Source organism: Vipera berus (assembly GCF_964194415.1).
Source record: "Vipera berus genome assembly, chromosome: 4".
NCBI lineage: Eukaryota > Metazoa > Chordata > Lepidosauria > Squamata > Viperidae > Vipera > Vipera berus.
The window spans coordinates 87969382-87989657 of NC_138206.1; the positions used below are offsets into that span (position 1 = coordinate 87969382).

A 20276-nucleotide genomic window follows, 5' to 3' on the forward strand; every position below is an offset into this window, starting at 1 on the left:
ATTCTAGACCATCTTTCCAAATCTTCTTGTGCCAAAATTGCAGTCAAATTGTGTTTACCAATTTAAAAAGCTGTTGAAGAAATGTTATAACAAGGTTTTTTAAAAGCTGAAGTCTTGTGACATGAGATCTGATTTATTCCTGTTGGCTGTTATCATCCCAAACCCACAGCTGTTTGCTCTTGCTGATTGTTCCTTGCAAATGAGTAAATGCCTGCCTTTCATTGCCTTTGCATTCAGAAGGATCAGTCACTGATCATAAAAAAATGATTTTTCCCCCATTACTGAACTATGTACATGGTGACACCATCTCATTTGAATGCTGCTGCTAAATCACTTTTAGCAATGACAACTCTTGTCTAACAACAGCAGCAAGATATTTAGTAAAGTTTCTCTTAAACATGTATTGCATATTTTCACTGGAGACAAAGACACTATTCTATTGTGGTAGAACTCTTCCATAGGCTGCTAAAGGTGTTCTTCTGAACAGCCTGCAAACAGAAACATGATTTTAGGTTTATTAAAGACAAAATAAGATAGGATCCTTCAGTCTAGCTCTCCTTTCAGAGAGCCATTTGTTTAGACAATAATAATGATGGACTTGCAGTGCGCTTGCTCCTTTCTTTGCATCACTCACCTGGAGAAATTACGTCAGTGAAATATGTAGTACTGTGACATTCCAAAGGGGAAAATATAGAATCATATATGTTTATCATTTTTATTAAAGAAATTATTTTTCTGCAGTGAAGAGAAATTAAGACTAAAACTTCTATAGAGGCATTCTTATAGGCTGCTTCATACTTGAATGTGTGGTGGGATAGTGTACATATAAATTATCTGTGGATGTAGAGAGAAACTATGAAGGCCAGTAAAGAACTATATGTATTATACAATTAATTGATTATACAATTAAAACAGTAGCATTTGTTTTTCTGCAATATGTTTATACAGAGATCTGCATTGTTTTTAAGACAAGTAGTGTCAATCATATGCCAATATACTCTTGTTTGTTGCTTCACTCTATTTCAATTCTAAGAGGCTCTTCTAATAATGAAAGATGGGCCTTTAATTACATAGAGATATATTACATTGTCATAGATACTATCTAGATGTGTTTACTGTTCCAATTAGTTAAAGCAAACTTTCCTAGGGATATCATGGAAGTGTCTATGTAACTGTCATGGTGATTACTCTATAAGATCCAGCATTCCCCTGAGATTTGTGTGGCTCTCAACTGTTGGTTTCTGGAAGGCCAAAACCTCACTTTTCCTTCAGGGGGTGATACTGGACTGTTAGTAGAACCTGGTGTGGATACCCCGTTTTATCATACTTGTTAGGGGCATCAGTAATGATCACGTCATCACAGGCAGGAATTATGGCTAAAGGTGTTTTACTTTCGTGGCAGTCATAACTTCAGTCATTAAATGACCAGTAATAAGTTGAGGACCACCTGTATATTGACACTATCAAAATGCTTGATTTTAGCAGGGTATATTTATCAATTTTTACATTTCAAGAGCTAGTATTAGTATTATCTTTATTACTGGTATAATTAAATACAAAATACAATAGAATTACATAGTATATTTACTAAAAGATTAACATTAATATCAGATTTTTCCTTGTATGTGTAATTGTTTCTTAAATTCAGCATTATTTATGTACAGAAATAGTTTAGAGAGATGTACAGCAAAACTGCTTTAGTTTCTCAATGTTGTTTTGATATATGCTCCTTGCTTTTTTTACAGAAACAAAAAGAAATGAGAAAAACACAGTTTAGGAGGCCAATTCAAGTTAGCAATCTCTGCAACCCCATTGTATCCTGAGGCAGGATGATTGCAAGGGAAAAAATATTTCCTAGAAGCTTTATTGATTTTTAAGATATCTTCCCGACAACTGTCTTATTGCTGATCATATTGCTGATGTGTAATTAGATAAATCAATACATTTTGTATTTTAATTTTATGGTCCAAGGAACAAGTGAAGAAATAAATGCATTAAAGGCATGTTGAATCCTGGGGAGAGGAAGAGTCTGTGAAAGTAAACTGAAAGAGAATTGATCTTGTGATAGGATTGTATGTGCTTCTGTAGCCATTCTTATAATCTTCTATATTATTCATACAATATCAAGTTTTTCATTATCAGGGTAGTTAATGACTCCTCCTAAGAGAAAACGGGATGATTTATTTATATCATATAAAGTAGAAGCTTTTAAATGATATCAAGATAATAAGTTTAAGATTAAGTTTATTATATTTGTATACCACCCTTCTTCCGAAGGACTCAGGGCGGTGAACAGGGTACATATAAAATACAAAGTACAAAAGTTAAAAGAGAATTAAATAGAAGCCCGAGCTAAAACAATAAATAATAGTATAAAAAACCCGCAATAAAAACCCCAACACATCCCCCATCAGGCCAGGCTGGCTTGTTCAAATAAATAGGTCTTCAGATCGCGTCAGAAGGAGCGAAGGTCAGGCGCCGTCTGGAACTCAACCGGCAACTGATTCCATAAGTCCGGGGCACCCACAGAGAAGGCCCTCCCCCTGGGGGCCACCAGACGACATTCTCTGACCGGTGGCACCCTGAGGAGGCCCTCTCTGTGGGAACGCACAGGGCGGAGGGAAGTTGACGCCGGCAGCAGGTGATCCCCGAGGTACTCCGGACCCATGCCATGTAGGGCCTTGAAAACCATTACCAAAACCTTGGTACAATGTACAGTATTAGACTCCAGTGAAATTTTTAAAAACCGATGTTTTTAACTGGAAATCTGCTTTTTCCCTTTCTCCCTGTGATAGCACTAGCACTTAGACATATATACCACTTGATAGTGCTTTACAGCCCTCTTTAAGCAATTTACAGAGTCAGCATATTGCCTCCAACAACCTGGGTCCTCCTTTTACTGACCTTGAAGGACGGAAGGTAGATTCAACCTTGAGCCAGTAAAGACCGAATTCCTTTGCAGTGGCAGAGTTAGCCTGCAATACTGCATTCTAACCACTGTGCTACCATCACCACTACTGTGATGTTGAGTTATATACTGTCTGTATTCTATTCACATTGGACTCTGTAGTACATCATCTTCTGGATTTGAAAAATTGATCTATCCATCCAGTTTTTGTTGGATAAAAATTAATAACTAGTGTGATTTCTTGTAATTAGGTGTCTTAATGCACTGGGTAGCAGTTTTCAACTTTGACATTGATCAATCTGTAATACTAACAATAATAATGTTGCAAAAACTGACTGAATTGAGGGGAGGGAAGAGAGACCTTCCTACTTTTTCTCACCCATTGTTTTACAATTGAATTTACAATCCTTAAGTTTCTTCACTGGACCTGCTGATTTGGCATATTGCAGTTGAAGAGAGGTAAAACATAATGGCATTATAATGATGAAAATATTATAATTATAGCAGTGTGGAATAAGACATATGCAATTAATAGAGATAAGCAGCACACAAGATACAAAAATCTTTCTTCCAAAAATAAGGAACTGTTTATTGACTTTCAGGAGTAATTTCACATGAATCTTAGTAAATTAAGATAGTCATATCTTGATTTATATTTACCTTTAAATAGGAAGTCTTTTGTGCCAGCTGGTTGCTTGGCAAGGGCAAATGGACTTCTTTAATTAATAGTTTGAAGCATTGCAGAAACTATTCTTTTTAAAGTTGTATGACACCTTAAGTAGTCAGATATTTAAATACATGCTATTCTGCAATATGATGTGCTGAAATATTTTGGAGCCTCCATCACAAGGTTATGAAGCATTTATCTGAACTGAGATACTTCGAGTATTATACTTCCTTTCCCACAGTCTTAACTTCCCATCCCACAGCTTCATAATATTTTCCTGCATGGGCTGGGGAAAGCAAAGTAAACAAAGATTTTTCCTTAAGGGAATGAGAATGAAATTTGCTTCATTGCAGTTTTGTGGCTTATAGCTGGAACCTCAGGACCTTTGAAGCTGCAGGGTTTTACTTCTCCATCCCCAAGGAGGAATGTCTTCTGATTGTAATCAGACGTAAGGGTGGGAGGATAAGGTAGGGATGATCTTGATCAAAGACTCGGAAGAGATGTCTGTTTTTCAGTACACTCCATATCTTTTCTTCACTTACCCAGTTTTTAAAATACAGGTAGCCTTCAATTGAGCCCAAAATGTATGTTGCTAAGTGACAAATTTGTTAAGTAAATTTTGCCCCATTTTATGACTTTTCTTGACATATATGTTAAGTGAATCACTGCAGTTGTTAAATTAGAAACACAATTGTTAAGTGGTTTCCCCATTGCTTTGCTTGTCAGAAGGTTGCAAGTGGTGATTACGTAAGCGTAGGATACTGCAGTGATCATAAATGTGAGGTGGTTGTCAAGCATCCAAATGTAAATCACATGACCATAGGAATGCTGCAACTGTCATAAACGTGGAAAATGGTCATAAGTCACTTTTCAGTGCCATTGCAACTTTGAATGGTCATTAAATGAACTGTTCTAAATGAAGGACTACGTGTACATTATTTTAAAATTAAATGGAATTGTGAGCAGATTGATTAACACAAATAAAGAAGCTAAACCTCTTGTTCTTGGTGAGTCCTTTGTTCAATGCTTTCTTGAGAATTGAACAATTCTATTATATTTTCCCTTCACTGGTGATAGGATAAGAGAACATGAGTCACTCTTGGCCTTCCTGTCACTTTACTTCCTGCAATAAAATGAAAGTCATAGGAATCACTCTGGGAACTAAATGACCCAGTCAGCAAGGATTACTTGGGCTGCCTTCTCTATTAGGTTTTCCAGCAAAGAGAAAGAAAAAGAATTTGCTTCTTAAGTCTTGAGTGCTATGGCTGTAATTGCAGGGACAAGTAATTCTATGCCCGTTTACTTGTTGGAAATTGCCAAAAATGTCCTTTTGATGCTTTATTACCATTTTAAAATGTTTAAAAGCATCAACTTATGTCTTTCAAATAAAATGCCTGTCTCAACCTTCCTAATCTGAAAATAATGGCAGTGTATCTTTAAGTCCTTAAATTGGAGACAACTAACAATCCTTAGTTCAGCGTCCTGTTTCTTAGAGTGGGCTGCAAAGAGATCACAAAGCCAATTGTGCTTTTCCGTGCTGTGTTCCATGATTCATATTATTTCTGTTGGCTGTAGAAATACTTTTCAGGGAAATGAAAGGCACCAAATACATGCTTTTCATCAAAATCACATATTTTCAAAGAATTGCCTAGGAAATTGCATCATCAAAATTTGAATGCGTATGTTTACTATCAATATTCAAACAGATATCTTATTTGTCTTTTGCATATTGGAGTCACTATTAAGAGTTCAAAATAGCGAAGAGGTTCAAACTGATCTAAAGAAATGGATAAAATCACTAGTTTCAATAAAAATTATTTTTGTTTTTCTGTAGTGGTTTAACATTCAAAGGAAACAAATTTCACTGAGGTCTCATTTTAATATGAATGTAGACTATTAAATTTTACTTTATGAATTGCAAACAATAGGAAATCATTGTTGTTTTTCCAAGAAATATATTCTGGATGCCCTCATTTATAAGACATACAGGTAGTCCTCAACTTACAACTGTAACTGAGCCCAGAATTAGTTAAGTTATTGGAGTTGTAAGTCAAGGCATCACATGACCAGAACAGATTTTTTTTTAAATTTTTTTCTGTAGTTGTTAAGTGAACACTGTGGTCACTAAGCAAATCAATTTTCTCCAATGGAATATTTTTGTCAGAAACTGGAAATAAATCGTGGTCAGGTAATGATAAGACACTAAAACAGCCATAAAGACAAGCTGTTGCCAAGTGTCTAAAATGCAGTCACACGACTGCAGGTGTATGTGTGTGTGGCTGTCATAACTTCGAAACTGAGTTATAAAAGCTTTTGGGGAATCTGTTGTAACTTCGAACATTTGGTAAGTGACTGGTCATAAATTGAGGACTACCTGTAAAAGTATCTTGTAAACTCATACTTTAGTTTGAGATTTCTGGGGGTGGTAGAGCTGTATACTAAGGACTTAATGTGTTCTTTTGAACCTAAAACATTAGCGGATGGAAGAAGATTGTGGAATAGGAAGTTAAGAAAGATTGACACTTCTGATGCTTGTCTTCAGGCTCATAGTAAACAATGTGGCTGAGGACTAATTATTGTGGATTAGAAGAAAGGTTCATCTATGACTGTTTTTATTAACACTTAACAGCCACCTTTGTGGGAGTCCATAAGATCTTGATGCTTTTGTCCAGCTCTGCTCCCTGTATGTGTGTGGAGCATCATGACATACATGCAAGAAGGGTGCATCAAAATGACAGAATGCTCCCTCTACCTGCAGACACCACAGGCTGCCTTGGTTTCCAAAAAATACTGACTAAAGGCTGAACACTATACAAATGTTTCACTTACAATACCAGTTGAAGAATATATTTTGGCAATTCTCTTAAAAAGACAATGTTGAATTATTTTTATGTTTAATTTTACATTTTTTTGCTTGTAATAAATATATTGAATGAAATAGATATTCTGTGAAACAATGAGCTGCAAATGATTTCATGTCTTTATTAATCTTCTAATTAATAATGTGAAGTCTAATTCTTTCTATTTTTTAATTAGGGTCGACATGTCAAGACAGGTCAGTTGGCAGCTATTAAAGTCATGGATGTTACTGAGGTAAGTTTTGAATTAAGTACTTCTTTTTTTTAAAGAACAATATAAGAATTGCCTTGGCTCTGAACTTCATGTTGTGAATTCTTTACTCAGTCATGTGTATAGATATTTGGAGTGGGGCCAATGTGAAATACGCACCAATCTGAGAATAAATGCATGTCCTTTTTTAGGTTGAAAAGGAAATGGACCTAATAAAGATCCCAAAGGTCTAAATGCAGAACATCTGCTATAATATTGAGCAGATTGTTGTTATAATTCAGCAGTATAAAGCAGGAGTTGTAGTGGACTCAGGGGAATTTATTGTGGAGCGTTATATGAGAACAGGGAGGAATTAACGCAGCCAGAGAGACAAAAGTATACATCTGTAGTTTGACCATGATTTTTCACAGTATCAGTTAAAAGCTGTGGAAATCAGAATGAATGAGGTATCTATAGTTATCATAGACTTATATATTTATCAGCTGTGTTTTGTTAATGCAGTAATCTGTAAAATGTTTGAATTCAAACAGCTTGTTGCTTCCAAACCTATTTAGCCTGAACCATCTTTGTTCACTTGGCAGAACAGTTAAGTTAGCTAAATAGCACCTCTTAGGATCTTATGTTCATTTATTCATAACTTTAATCCAGACATTTATTTTAGCCTTGATGTATATATTTTTAAAAAATGTTTGGTTCTGCAAATTAATTTGGTCTACCAGCAGGGCTACTAATTTGTAAATGGACAGCTTCATTGCTCATTGTGAAATTCCTATATTGTGAGATGGTTAGTATTCTATATGAGAGCCATACAGAACCATACAGAGAGACTTTGTACGCACAAATTTTATTTAAACTCTGCAGTAATGGACTTGAAAAAGAAACATCATTCAAAGAAACTGAAAGGGTCAAGATATTGATTTGTAAATAAATAGTTTGTGTTAACAAAAATCTAAAAATAAAAGAACTCATGTTGAACTATGTTATTATAAGATTTTTAATTAGTCTTGCCTTGAAGATTAGGTAAGGAGCATTCTGATATGAAAATTCCTAATTTCCTTCAGGGAAAGAGATACCTAGACTTGTATTAGTGGGCTAACTAGCAGGAAAAGATCTTAATTTTACAATAATGTATTCTAATATTCTGGCTTAAGTAATTTAATTTAATTTAATTTAATAATTTGATTTCTATACCGCCCTTCTCCCGAAGGACTCAGGGCGGTGAACAGGGCAATACACAATAAAAATCAGATACAAAAATTAAAAAACCATTAAAAACCAATTAAACATCATGCCCTTAAAATCAATACATATTAAGTTAAAAACTAATTTTAAAAACACAACCCCATCCCGTCAGACCAGGCCAGCTTGTTCGAAAAAGAATGTTTTAAGATCGCGCCGGAAGGAGCGAAGGTCGGGGGCCGTCCGGAGCTCAACCGGTAAGCTGTTCCAAAGGTCTGGCGCGCCCACAGAGAACGCTCTCCCCCTGGGGGTCACCAATCGGCATTCTTTGATCGGCGGCACCCTGAGGAGGCCCTCTCTGTGGGAGCGCACTGGACGGAGGGACGTTGACGCCGGTCGCAGGTGTTGCCGTAGGTAATCCGGACCCATGCCATGAAGGGCTTTGTACGTCATAACTAACACCTTGAACCTCACCCGGAGAGCAACCGGTAGCCAATGCAGCTCGCGGAGCAGAGGTGTAACATGGGAGTATCGGGAAACTCCCAAGACGACTCGCGCGGCTGCATTCTGCACCAGCTGGAGTCTCCGGGTGGACCTCAAGGGCAGCCCCATGTAGAGAGCATTACAGTAGTCTAGACGAGAGGTCATGAGCGCATGAGTGACTGTGCGCAAGGCATCCCGGTCTAGATAGGGCCGCAACTGGCGCACCAGGCGAACCTGGGCAAAGGCCCCCCTAGTCACAGCTCCAATATGCTCTTCCAAAGAGAGCTGTGAATCTAGAAGGACCCCCAAGTTGCGGGCCCTATCTACGGGGGGTAATAGCTCACCCCCCATGGCCAATGATGGGATAATCGGAATTTCCCGGGATGCCGGCATGAACAGCCACTCAGTCTTGTCAGGGTTGAGTCGAAGCCTGTTCCTCCCCATCCAGACCCGGACTGCCTCCAGGCAACGGGACATCACGTCGAGGGCATCGCTGGGGTGGTTTGGGGTAGAAATAAAAAGTTGGGTATCATTGCATTCAACTATTTCTTTTCTCTAATAGGAATTTTTGTTCTTCCATGCACAAAAGGGAAAATCTTAAGTCAAAAATACTAATACATATATACATAGTACCAAAATAAAATATAAATCTCAGAGATAACAATAGGAAACGAAGTTTTTGTGATTTTTTAAAAAAAATTATAGCATACCTTTCTTCAAAAATCCAGGAACAGTTGTAATCATTACAAGTATGCAACACGTAAAATATTTTGTGTTATTTTGTTCAATCTTTCAGTAGTAGTTGAGGGGCTTTGTAACTAAATTAATGTCTTTTGGAGAAAAATACTTCCTGCAGGTCAGCTTTTAAATCTCCAAAAACCCAACATGGTTAAGATACAAATTATTCATGATGATTAATCATTAAGCTAACTTAACTCTGTTATGAAGAAATAATTTATATTTGCATAAGATATAAATATGAACTTTATGTCATCAAGTTTGTAAAAGACCATATGAGTGATATCTGTCACACAAATGAGTTGCATTATAATGAATTTAAGGGCATTATGATAATACTTTCCTCCCCAAATTTATATTTGAATGTTAATATAATAGTGCTTTTTTGTGCTTTTGAAATTTGTAATACACATTTTATAACAGACTAGGTGGAATTGAATCTGTTTGAAATTTCTAGTGATATTTGTCAGCTGTGTGCCAATAATGTTGTGATTTTGTTTTATAAATTTATCAACCTTAAGACAATATTTCTGATTCAGAAATATAGTCCTGTTTTATTTTCCTTGTAGTAGCATAAATGCATTTAGAAATTTTAGAAATATTGTTACAGTTCCCATTGTCATAGCATTTAAATATTTACTACATGGGTGGTGCATGGAGAAATGAACAACACTGGATTAAAGAAAGTTTGCCACTTATTAGAAAAGTTTGGAAAACATGTTTATTGAATAAATGTGTATATTAACTACTAAATAGCTCCATAATATCTGCACAATGACTTAAAATATTTGTTAGAGAACAGCTTTTAATATACCTAGTCAGCAAGTCCAACTGAACTCTGAGAGTGTCAGCCAAACACATCTGGAGTTGGAAAATGTTCTTAGGGATGTGTATCTGTATGTAAAAAATGGAGGCATAATGCCAAGAGCTTTGTAATGTGATCCTGCAATAATGAGAGAGACTAAGTTATCCCTAGTATTGTTGTCTAAGTTTCCTTTCTTTTGTTTCCAATCTAGTAAGTACTTCTAAGTAAATAATCACCAAATGCTATAATTGCTTAATTGAAAAGGAAACACTGAATTATTTTCATTAACATGCTGTTTCTTGTTCTAGTCCTTCTTCTTATTCAATCAGTTGTCCCGAAGTGAGCTTTGTTTAGCTGAAACTATTAAGAAAGCACATCATATTATTTTAACTGTGGATAATGCTGACATGTGATGTATGAACCATTTTGCATGAACCATTTTTAATCTTTTTGCCTAAATTATATTAGGTTAATGTTACTTTAAATGAAGGATATTTTTTCAGTGTATAAATTGGGAATACTGGTATGTGAACCCAATAATTTCTGTTGCTTACTGAAAATTAGAACTTTTTATTTATCATTATTAAAGATTCATACAATGGCAAGTAAATGAAATTATGTAGGCTGTATAGTGTGTATTGTATTGCACACTGCATATTTATTCATAAAACTGGAAAGATTGAATTAATCAGTTACAGGTGCAGTTGTTGAGGCAATCACCATGTTATTTCACTATGTTGTTACATGACCATGACTTGCAACTTCCCACCATCTTCTCAATTAACTTCATTTGTCAGAAGCTTGCTGTGAAGATCACAAATGTTGATCACATGACCCTGTGACTCTATAATTATCATAAATATGTGCTGGTTACCAAGCACCTGAACTGTGACTATGGGACACTGTGAAGGCTGCAAGTTCAAGGTCTGGCTGTAAATCTCTTTTTTTTTCCAGCATTGTCTTAACTTTGAACAGTTGCTGACCAAACAACTGGTGGTTGTTTGGTGGAGCAGTGGGCTAATGCCTTGGTGGATCCTTGGTGGAGCAGTGGGCTAATGCCTCCTTAAGTAACACCAGCTGCCTGCAATTAGTGCAGGTTCGCATCCCACCAGGCTCAAGGTTGACTCAGCCTTCCATCCTTCCGAGGTAGGTAAAATGAGGACCCAGATTGTTGGGGGCAATTAAGCTGACTTGTAATAATGCTGCTTGGGGTGTGTGTGAAAGCCCTAATAAGCAGGCATATACATAGAATGAAGGTTACTGCTAAGCTTGTAAGCCGCCCTGAGTCTTCGGAGAAGGGCGGGATATAAATGGAATTAAAAAAAAACAGTTGTTAAGCTAGGGCTACTTGTATTTCTAACACATAAATATTAATTTGTGTATTTTTTTTTGTCTAGTAGAGAAGATGACAATTTTAATATTCATTATAACATTACAAAATGTTTGATTGAAAATATAAACCTCAGGTCACCCTTTTTATCTACCACTCCACTATGCTTATGTATATCAATTGTTGCTAAATATAAATCAGATCTTTTTATCTATGATAAGATTTTAGATATTCATAGTTGTGTACTGGGTTCGTTGTGCAGAAATGAAGACGAGGTGAGTGAGTTCAGCAAAGAGCATGGTTTATTGCTTGCAGGATCTGAACTAGAGTACAGGGCTGCAGATGCAGCAATATATACCCTGGCCCCTAGGCGGTGGCCAATAGGTTTGAAGCAACCTATTACCACCTAGGGGCAACCAATGGCAGCACTGGAGATGGGTTGTCTGAGATGCTGGGAGCCATTAGCTAGCTCCCTGCTCTAGCAGCCTACCAGCTGTTACCACGTGTTGTTAACAAGCAACACTATAGCAACAATAGAAAGTAATTACAGCAATACACTTTACAAAGACTTAACACTGGTGTGAATAGGTTCCACTTAGCAGCACAATAAAGTACTTACATTATAGCTCCATTGTCCTTTACAATCTTGTAGGTCAGCATTAAATACAAGGGTACATACAACATTATAGCTTTATTATTACAGAACAAAATCTTTCAGATAAGCAGGAGGTTTGCGTGGCCTTGTGGAACGCCTGGGGGACTCAGGCACGTCCTGGCCTACCAGCTTGCCCGCCAGGCTGGGTAGACCAGTGTCTCTTAGTTCAAGTGATTCGGATTGGTTCGGTGCTCACGGGCTGGCCTTTCCAGGTTGGCCTACCCCCAGAGTCAGTTTGTTCAGCAGTTAGCACAGCAGCTGTAGTCATCAGGTTGGCTTTCTCCATTAGGGGAACCATGTTGCACATCCGGGCTCCCCTCCTCTATGGCCAACTCCTCGTTGCTTGGGCTGTGTGAGCCTTCAGAGTCTATGCATGGGCCGGCTTGGCTGCCGGTTTGTGGACCTTGATAAGGACTTGTGATGAAGTCCTCATTTTGTGGCCGTTCTGGGAAACACTTTCTAAGCTGATCGATGTGGCGCCGGACAACTCGCCTGCCCTCCAGCCCCACTTTGTACGAGAGGGGGACTGCTGTTTTAGTAATTTTTCCAGGGACCCACAAATTCCCATGACAATAGTTCCTGGCCCACACCCCATCACCTACTTGCAGCCCCCTTGGGGGTTTGGGGCGCGAAGCTTCTGCTGCCACCCTATCTGGATGCAACCTGTCCAGTTTTGTGATCAGTCGCCTCCCCCAGCGCAGCTCTGCTGGGCTTTTCCCTGTAGCCGTGCAGGGCGTGGAATGTTGGCAAAGTAAAAAATCTGCCAATCTGTGATGCCAGTCCCTGGTCACTATACGCTTCAGTGGTCTGGACTATGCGTTTGGCTTGACCATTAGAAGAAGGGTAAAACGGGGCTGACGTTGCGTGCCTGATGAGGTTTGCTCTCAGGGGTGCCTGAAATTCTTCCGCTGTAAATTGGGCTCCATTGTTGGATACTATGACGTCTGGCAGCCCATGTGTGGCAAAGAGTTTCCTAAGCACCTGTATGGTCCTAGCAGTAGTCATGTTGGCAACTGGAATTACTTCAAGCCATTTAGAGTGGTTGTTGACCACTATAAGAAAGAGCTGTCCCTGAAAGGCCCAGCGAAGTCTATGTGAATTCTAGACCAGGGAGTGTGAGTCTTCTCCCACCTGTGAACTAGAGCGTACGGCATTTCAGGCCTTGATTGTTGGCATGTGTAACATCCATGCACCTGGGCTTCAATAGCCTTGTCTAAACTTGGCCACCATAAGTAGCTTCTAGCTAAAGCTTTCATACAGACAATACCCGGATGACCTTCATGCAGTGATTGTAAGACCCTGTCTCTTAGTGAGGTGGGGACTATGACCCTGTTCCCCCATAGGATGCAACCCTTGTGAGCTGATAGCTCGTGTCTTCTAGTAAAATAACTCTGAAATTCAAGGCCTGGGCTTTTATCCAGCCACCCTGTGTGCACCCAAGAAAGCACTCTACTTAGTGTCTTATCAGCTGCTGTTTCTGCAGCTATGTCCCCAGCATGGAGGGGAAACTTGGGCAAGTCCTGGATGGACAATATGTAGGCTGCTGGGGCCGGATCTGGTTCGATTTGTGGCAGTGGAAGCCTACTCAGGCTGTCTGCATGGCCCATTTCTTTGCCGGGGGTGTCTGTTTGTCTGTGGTGAATAACCCCAGTAGCGGTTTGTGGTCTGTGAACACCGTGAAGTCCCTGCCATACAAGTAGTCATGGAATTTTTAAACTCCAGCTACCATGGCCAATGCCTCTTTGTCAATTTGAGCATAATTACGCTCAGCAGAGGACAGTGTCCTCAAATAAAAAGCAATTGGAACTTGAGTTCCATCTTTCTCTAAGTGACTCAAGACTGCACCCACCCTGTATGGGGATGTGTCACATGCTAAGCAGACTGGTTTAGACTCCCTGAAATGAGTGATAGTGGAACTGACCGACAGAAGTACCTTCAGGTCCTGAAACCTTCTTTCGTGAATTCTGGTCCACTTCCAAGAAGCTTTTTTATCTAAGAGCCTGTGAAGCGGCTCTGCCACTGCGGCCTTGTTAGGAAGGAACGTGTGGTAGAAGTTGAGGAGGCCCAAGAATGCTTGCAGCTCTCCTTTTGTTTTAGGGCTAGGCGCCATCTGAATGGTTTTCACTTTGGACTCAGCTGGGTGGATGCCATTAGCATCAATGCAAAACCCCAAAAATTCAGCTGAGGGAACCCCAATACTGCATTTGCTCTTTTTTAGTTTGACGCCTGCTTCATGCAGCCTCTGCAGGATGGCTCTGAGCCTCCTTGCTAGCACCTTTGTGGATTCTCTGGCAATGATCACGTCGTCAAAATAGGGGCAAACCCCTGGAAAGCCTTTGAGTGTGCATTCCATGATTCCCTGAAAAATGCCCAGGGCTACACTGACCCCAAATTGCAAGCGCTTTACTCTGAAAGCCCCCCTGTGGGTCACAATTGTCTGTGCTGCGGCCGTGGCCTCATCAACAGGCCTGCACCAAATCTAATTTCGGAAAAGTGGTGCTACCCTGCAAAGATGCCAGGATGTGGCTCACCACTGGGACTGGGTATGCGTGCTGTTTAAGGGTCCTGTTAATTGTGCATTTATAATCTGTCCATATTCTAACTTCCCTGTTGGCTTTAAGTGGTGTTACAATAGGAGTTTCCCACTCCCCACCATCTACTGGTTGCAAAACGCCCTATTCCACAAGCTTGTCTAGTTCCATTTCTATTTTATGCTTGAGGGCAAAGGAGACCCTGCAAGGCATAATCCTGACGGGAATCACGTTTGGGTCTAGTTTGAATGCTATTGGCGGGCCTGTATAAGTTCCTAGGGCTGAATCAAATACGTCTGCAAAGTCCTCGCAAACTGACACTAGACTCGCGACTTGTGTCTGGTTGATACTGGTTACTTGGATGCCTAGTGCATCAAACCAATCAAGCCCAATTAGGCTCGTTCTCTGGCCCCCTACCTACAACATCCAGGTGCCCTGAAAGCCCCTTAAATTTAACAGCCAAAGTGGCTTCACTCTTGACTATGACTTTTATGTTCTGAAAATCTGTTAAAAGTGTCAGAGGGCCTCAGCTTGGCCCATCTCCTATTGCGACTGCACACGAAATTAAATGTGTCCAGAGAAATAATGGAAACGACGGAGCCTGTGTCCAGCTCCATCTTACAGGGGACTCCTTGCAGCTCTACCTGAAGTCTATACTTGGGTTTAAGGGGGCATTGGGCCCCGGTACAGCAGACACTTCTATGGCTTGAGCAAAACCCCATGCTGAACAGTCCTGGGGCCCTGGTACCTCTCCTGGTCAGATCTTCTGACTGGCGATTCGATGGCCGGTCCCTCTGGCGACCTCTGCAAACATATGCAATGGGGCCAGTTTTTCCACAGGCCTGGCACGTGGCTGTCTGGAACCTGCAGTCTGAGAATTGGTGGCCGCCATAACCTGGACATGTAGGCAAGAGATCTGCCTTGTAATTTGTCTCTTGCTGTTTGCTGCTGCGGAGCTGTTGTTCGGGTTGTCTGTGCAACTTGTTGACTTTGGTGTCTTCTTCGGAGTCCTCGGTGAGTTCTGCGTCCTCGTGGTGGACGGCTTCTTCACGTTGTGTCGTTCTGGCGGGCCAGATCATTCAGACGGCTCCACCAGCAGCTTTGTTCGCCATGACTTCGTTCTGGGCATCTGCGAACGACAGGACCTCTCTGGCAAAAAGTTTCTGCTGCAGCTCTGTTGCAGAGACCACAGACGAGCCGATCTCGAAGTCGCTCTTCGACGTCTGCAAATCAACACAGGCGTGTGGCCTGCCTCAAGGCCGCAATGTACTCAGATGCGGTCTCTCCCGGCTGCTGTATTCATTGTTCGAAGGGGTAGCACCATGCAATCACCAACGTCTTTGGTTGGAAGTGTTCTCCGAGCTTCTTCTTTAGTTCGGTGTAGGAGACAGATTCCAACGGCGTGGGCACAAACAGGTTTCGGCCAGATCGAAAACACACAAAACAGCGTGGCGGCCTTCAGTCCATCCTCTGTGACCTGGTTCACCCGAAGGTAGTTCTCGACCTGGGACAGGTACGAGGGCCATCCTTCTGGTTGTTTGATGTCGAATTCTCGCAGCCTTCCGACCTTGGGCATTTGCTGGTCTTCGCGGCTGGATCTCAGTGTCTTCGAGTCCTGCCTCTCCGTTGCCCAGGGACTGGTCCTCTGAGCACATGGTCGCTAGCGTGGCTTAGCTAGCTTACAGTAGGGGGGGATTTGCTTTTTGCGCCAGGCATGCGCTGACTCTCCCCTAGTGACTTTCAGCTTTGACGGAGAAGCAGGATCCCACCTTCGTTGCTAGAGTTGTGTACTGGGTTCGTTGCACAGGAATGAAGACGAGGCGAATGAGTTCAGCAAAGAGCATGGTTTATTGCTTGCAGGATCTGAACTAGAGAACAGGGCTGCAGATGCAGCAATATATACCCTGGCCCCTAGGTGGCGGCCAATAGGTTTGAAGCAACCTATTGCCGCCTAGGGGCAACCAATGGCAGCACTGGAGATGGGTTGTCTGAGATGCTGGGAGCCATTAGCTAGCTCCCTGCTCTAGCAGCCTACCAGCTGTTACCATGTGTTGTTAACAAGCAAGCCCAATACATTACATTCATGTTTTTGGAAAATGAGTTTGGGGCATGTATAAAGTTTGTTTTTTCAAGGTTTCATCTAGAATTTTAATATTTCTAGATGTTAAGTCTAGAACAGACACAGCTGCACACATGTATAACATAAACCATAAAAATATAACATACTGTAAAATAGGACACAGCATGTTTAAACACAGTTTGCTAAAATAATCATATGTATACCAAATAATATTATATGTTAAAAATGTTTCTGAAGGTCATTTGTGAAAAACTGCATAAGTACCCGGTCTCAGTGACTGTGATCCTTGAATAAAGTTTCAAATGCTGATCTTAAGGTTTAAGTAGGCACAAACTTACTCTAGGTAAATCATGTTCCACCCTTTTTTTAGTGGCAGATGAATTCAAACAACCTTATTTATCTTATATATTTAACTAAAATCATCAACCACTTCAATTTTCCATAGACCTTAAAAATAGGAGCATTATTGTAAATAGCTATTTCAGTAAGAGTATTGTAATGTCATCGCATCTTGACCATTTGGCTAGGATCAAGTATAGGGTAAGAGTAATGCTTATTCTTTGCACAAAGTTGTGGTAGGGATGAAGAGAAGTCCAGTTTTCTATCCTAAATAAAAAGCCTCTTCTTCAGATAAAGTCACTCTTCTTACTGGTAATTTCTTATATTTTTGTTTCTAATTAGCACAATTACATATTGTGTGGTGATTGGCATCTTTTAAATTAGGTCCAAGTTATCTGTAATTGAAGTGGCCTGTGGCGTAAGGATTACGCGGAGACAGCAGGCTTAAGTTGAATGTTTATTGAGGTACCCGAGTGAAGGCTTCGCCGGCTTCTGCTCTTTTTATAGCCAGCTGGTGGCTGGCTGGACCAATCAGCCCTTCGTTTCCTCCCGCTGGAAAAGCTGGTCCAATCGGCTGCGTCTGGTTTTGACAGCTTAGGAATCCTTGTGGCGGCTGCGCTTGCGCGGTAGGCGGCCGGGCTGACAGCTGGGAGCTGTCAGCTGCTGCGCCTGCGCATTCGCCGGCGGCAGCTTTGACAGCTGTCAAACTGCCGCGTGTATTCCTGTCAGCCATTATTTACCTCATACAACTGTTGTTAACGTGAACTAGTAACAATAATACATTTAACATTAATATATAACAATAATATCACTAGATAAACAACATGTAGATGGCTGTAACCTTATCTATAATACTCTTGCTGTATTCAGCTCATTAATCTTGAAATTGTCATAATGCTTTGAATAAATACTTAATACTTATTGCTCTTGAATGGTGAAGTTCATAGAGCTACATTTTGCAAGCTTTAACCTCAGCTGAAATCCCTTAATCTCTCTCAGCTGCTGCAGTCTGTTCTGAACAAAAGAAGTCTTTGATAGGTTTCTGTCAAGGTCCAAAGGATGCTGAATCAGGGCAGCATCTAGCCATTAATAGGCAACTATGGATCATAGCAGTAGTGATACAGTTACTCTTTGTAAGTCTGCTCTGGAAATGTATTTATATAACTTCCATGTCCTTCTAAGAGTCTTTTGTTTTCAAAGGTAAAGCTAAGCTCATGAACTAATTTCATAGTACTAAAGTTGCTTAATGGAGATGGAAGCGGACAATTTAAACAAAGATATTTTCTCTTTATACTTTGCATTAATTATTTAAATTCATCTTAATTATTTTAAACTAAACACATCTTTTCTCAGTTATTGATCATACGAAAACATTTTGATAATGTTCCAATTAACCTTTACAGCTTTCTAAAATGTATTTGCTCCTGATGCTTAGGATCAGTGATGCAGATTATTAAAATAACTGAATAGAAAGGTAAAATAAACATAATGACATTTTAGGATGTTATTCTGTTCTTCATTCTCCTCTCTGGCAACTGTGCATGTTCTCTGTATATTTAAGAAGAGAAGGAAATTCCTGTTGACTGTCCGATTTAAACTGTTCTTTGGTCCTTTAGTCCTGCATTCACAGTCGGGCTTGTTTTGAGCCAAGATGTCTTGGAACATTGTGATTGAAATGGCAAGAGGTAGAGTTTTCCCTGTCCTTTAAATAAGTCCAACACTTTGCTTTTATGTAGAAGCTGTAGCCATGGCAACCAATGCATGGAAGCACAAAAAGGCCACTTTTAGAATTTTAAGCTGTCACCTCTTTCCAATAATAATTTTCTTGAATGAGCGTTGTGTATATTAACTCATGCTCTTCATTACTCCTAAGGAAATGTAGAAATCAACAACTTTAAAGAGTTTATGGATGTGATTTTCTCTTTAAAAGGTGATTATTCTGAGTTTTAAACTTTTAATAAAAGATCAGTTTAGGAAGAAAGATGGACATACTTATCTCGTTTTACAGGAAAGTGTTCTTGCAACAACTGAGGCAAATAACTTTTTAGATGCATACAACTTTGTTTAGCCTTTGGGTGGCACAGCACTGCAGAATAAGCATAGATTGGGCAAGAAAAATCATGAGATAACTGCTTATGTACTTCATACAGTGAGGGGAAAAAATTATTTGATCCCCTGCTGATTTTGTATGTTTGCCCACTGACAAAGAAACAATCAGTCTATAATTTTAATGGTAGGTTTATTTTAACAGTGAGAGACAGAATAACAACAACAACAAATCCAGAAAAATGCATTTCAAAAAAGTAATAAATTGATTTGCATTTTAATGAGTGAAATAAGTATCTGATCCCCTATGAATCAGCAAGATTTCTGGCTCCCAGGTGTCTTTTATACAGATAACGAGCTGAGATTAGGAGCACTCTCTTAAAGGGAGTGCTCCTAATCTAAGCTTGTTACATGTATAAAAGACACCTGTCCACATAAGCAATCAATCAATCAATCAGATTCCAAACTCTGCACCATGGCCAAGATCAAAGAGCTGTCCAAGGATGTCAGGGACAAGATTGTAGACTTACACAAGGCTGGAATGGGCTACAAGATTATCGCCAAGCAGCTTGGTGAGAAGGTGATAGTTGGTGCGATTATTTGCAAATGGAAGAAACACAAAATAGCTGTCAATCTCCCAGGGCTTCATGTAAGATCTCACCTCGTGGAGTTTCAATGATCATGAGAACAGTGAGGAATCAGCCCAGAACTACGGGGGGGGGGGGGGAAATCTTGTCAATGATCTCAAGGCGACTGGGACCATAGTCACCAAGAAAACAGTTGGTAACACGCTACGCCATGAAGGACTGAAATCCTGCAGCACCTGCAAGGTCCCCCTGCTCAAGAAAGCACATGTACAGGCCCTTCTGAACTTTGCCAATGAACATCTAAATGATTCAGGTAAGATGAGACCAAAATTGAGCTCTTTGGCATCAACTTGGCCTTGGTGGAGCAGTGGGCTAATGCCTCCTTAAGTAACACCAGCTGCCTGCAATTAGTGCAGGTTCGCATCCCACCAGGCTCAAGGTTGACTCAGCCTTCCATCCTTCCGAGGTAGGTAAAATGAGGACCCAGATTGTTGGGGGCAATTAAGCTTACTTTGTAATTATGCCGCTTGGGGTGTGTGTGAAAGCCCTAATAAGCAGGCATATACATAGAATGAGGGCTACTGCTAAGCTTGTAAGCCGCCCTGAGTCTTCGGAGAAGGGCGGGATATAAATGGAATTAAAATAAAAAAAAAAAAAAAATAAAAACTCAAAGAGTGTTTAGAGGAGGAAGAATGCTGCCTATGACCCTAAGAACACCATCCCCACCATCAAACATGGAGCTGGAAATATTATGGGAGTGGCTTAAGAAAAAGCACATTAAGGTCCTGGAGTGCCCTAGCCAGTCTCCAGATGTTAATCCCATAGAAAATCTGTGGAGGGAGCTGAAGGTTCAAGCTGC

The 20276-nt window shown here is 40.2% G+C and overlaps 1 protein-coding gene across 4 annotated transcripts in view; it reads left to right on the top strand.

The window, feature by feature from the left end:
- The window catches only part of MAP4K4 (mitogen-activated protein kinase kinase kinase kinase 4), a 195043-nt gene that overhangs the window by 79763 nt on the left and 95004 nt on the right, over positions 1 to 20276 (top strand). For all 4 annotated transcript variants that reach the window (XM_081326477.1, XM_081326479.1, XM_081326478.1 and 1 more), the window contains exon 3: positions 6612 to 6668. In XM_081326477.1, coding sequence (XP_081182603.1) covers positions 6612 to 6668 — 57 coding nt within the window. The remainder of the gene's footprint in view (positions 1 to 6611; positions 6669 to 20276) is intronic.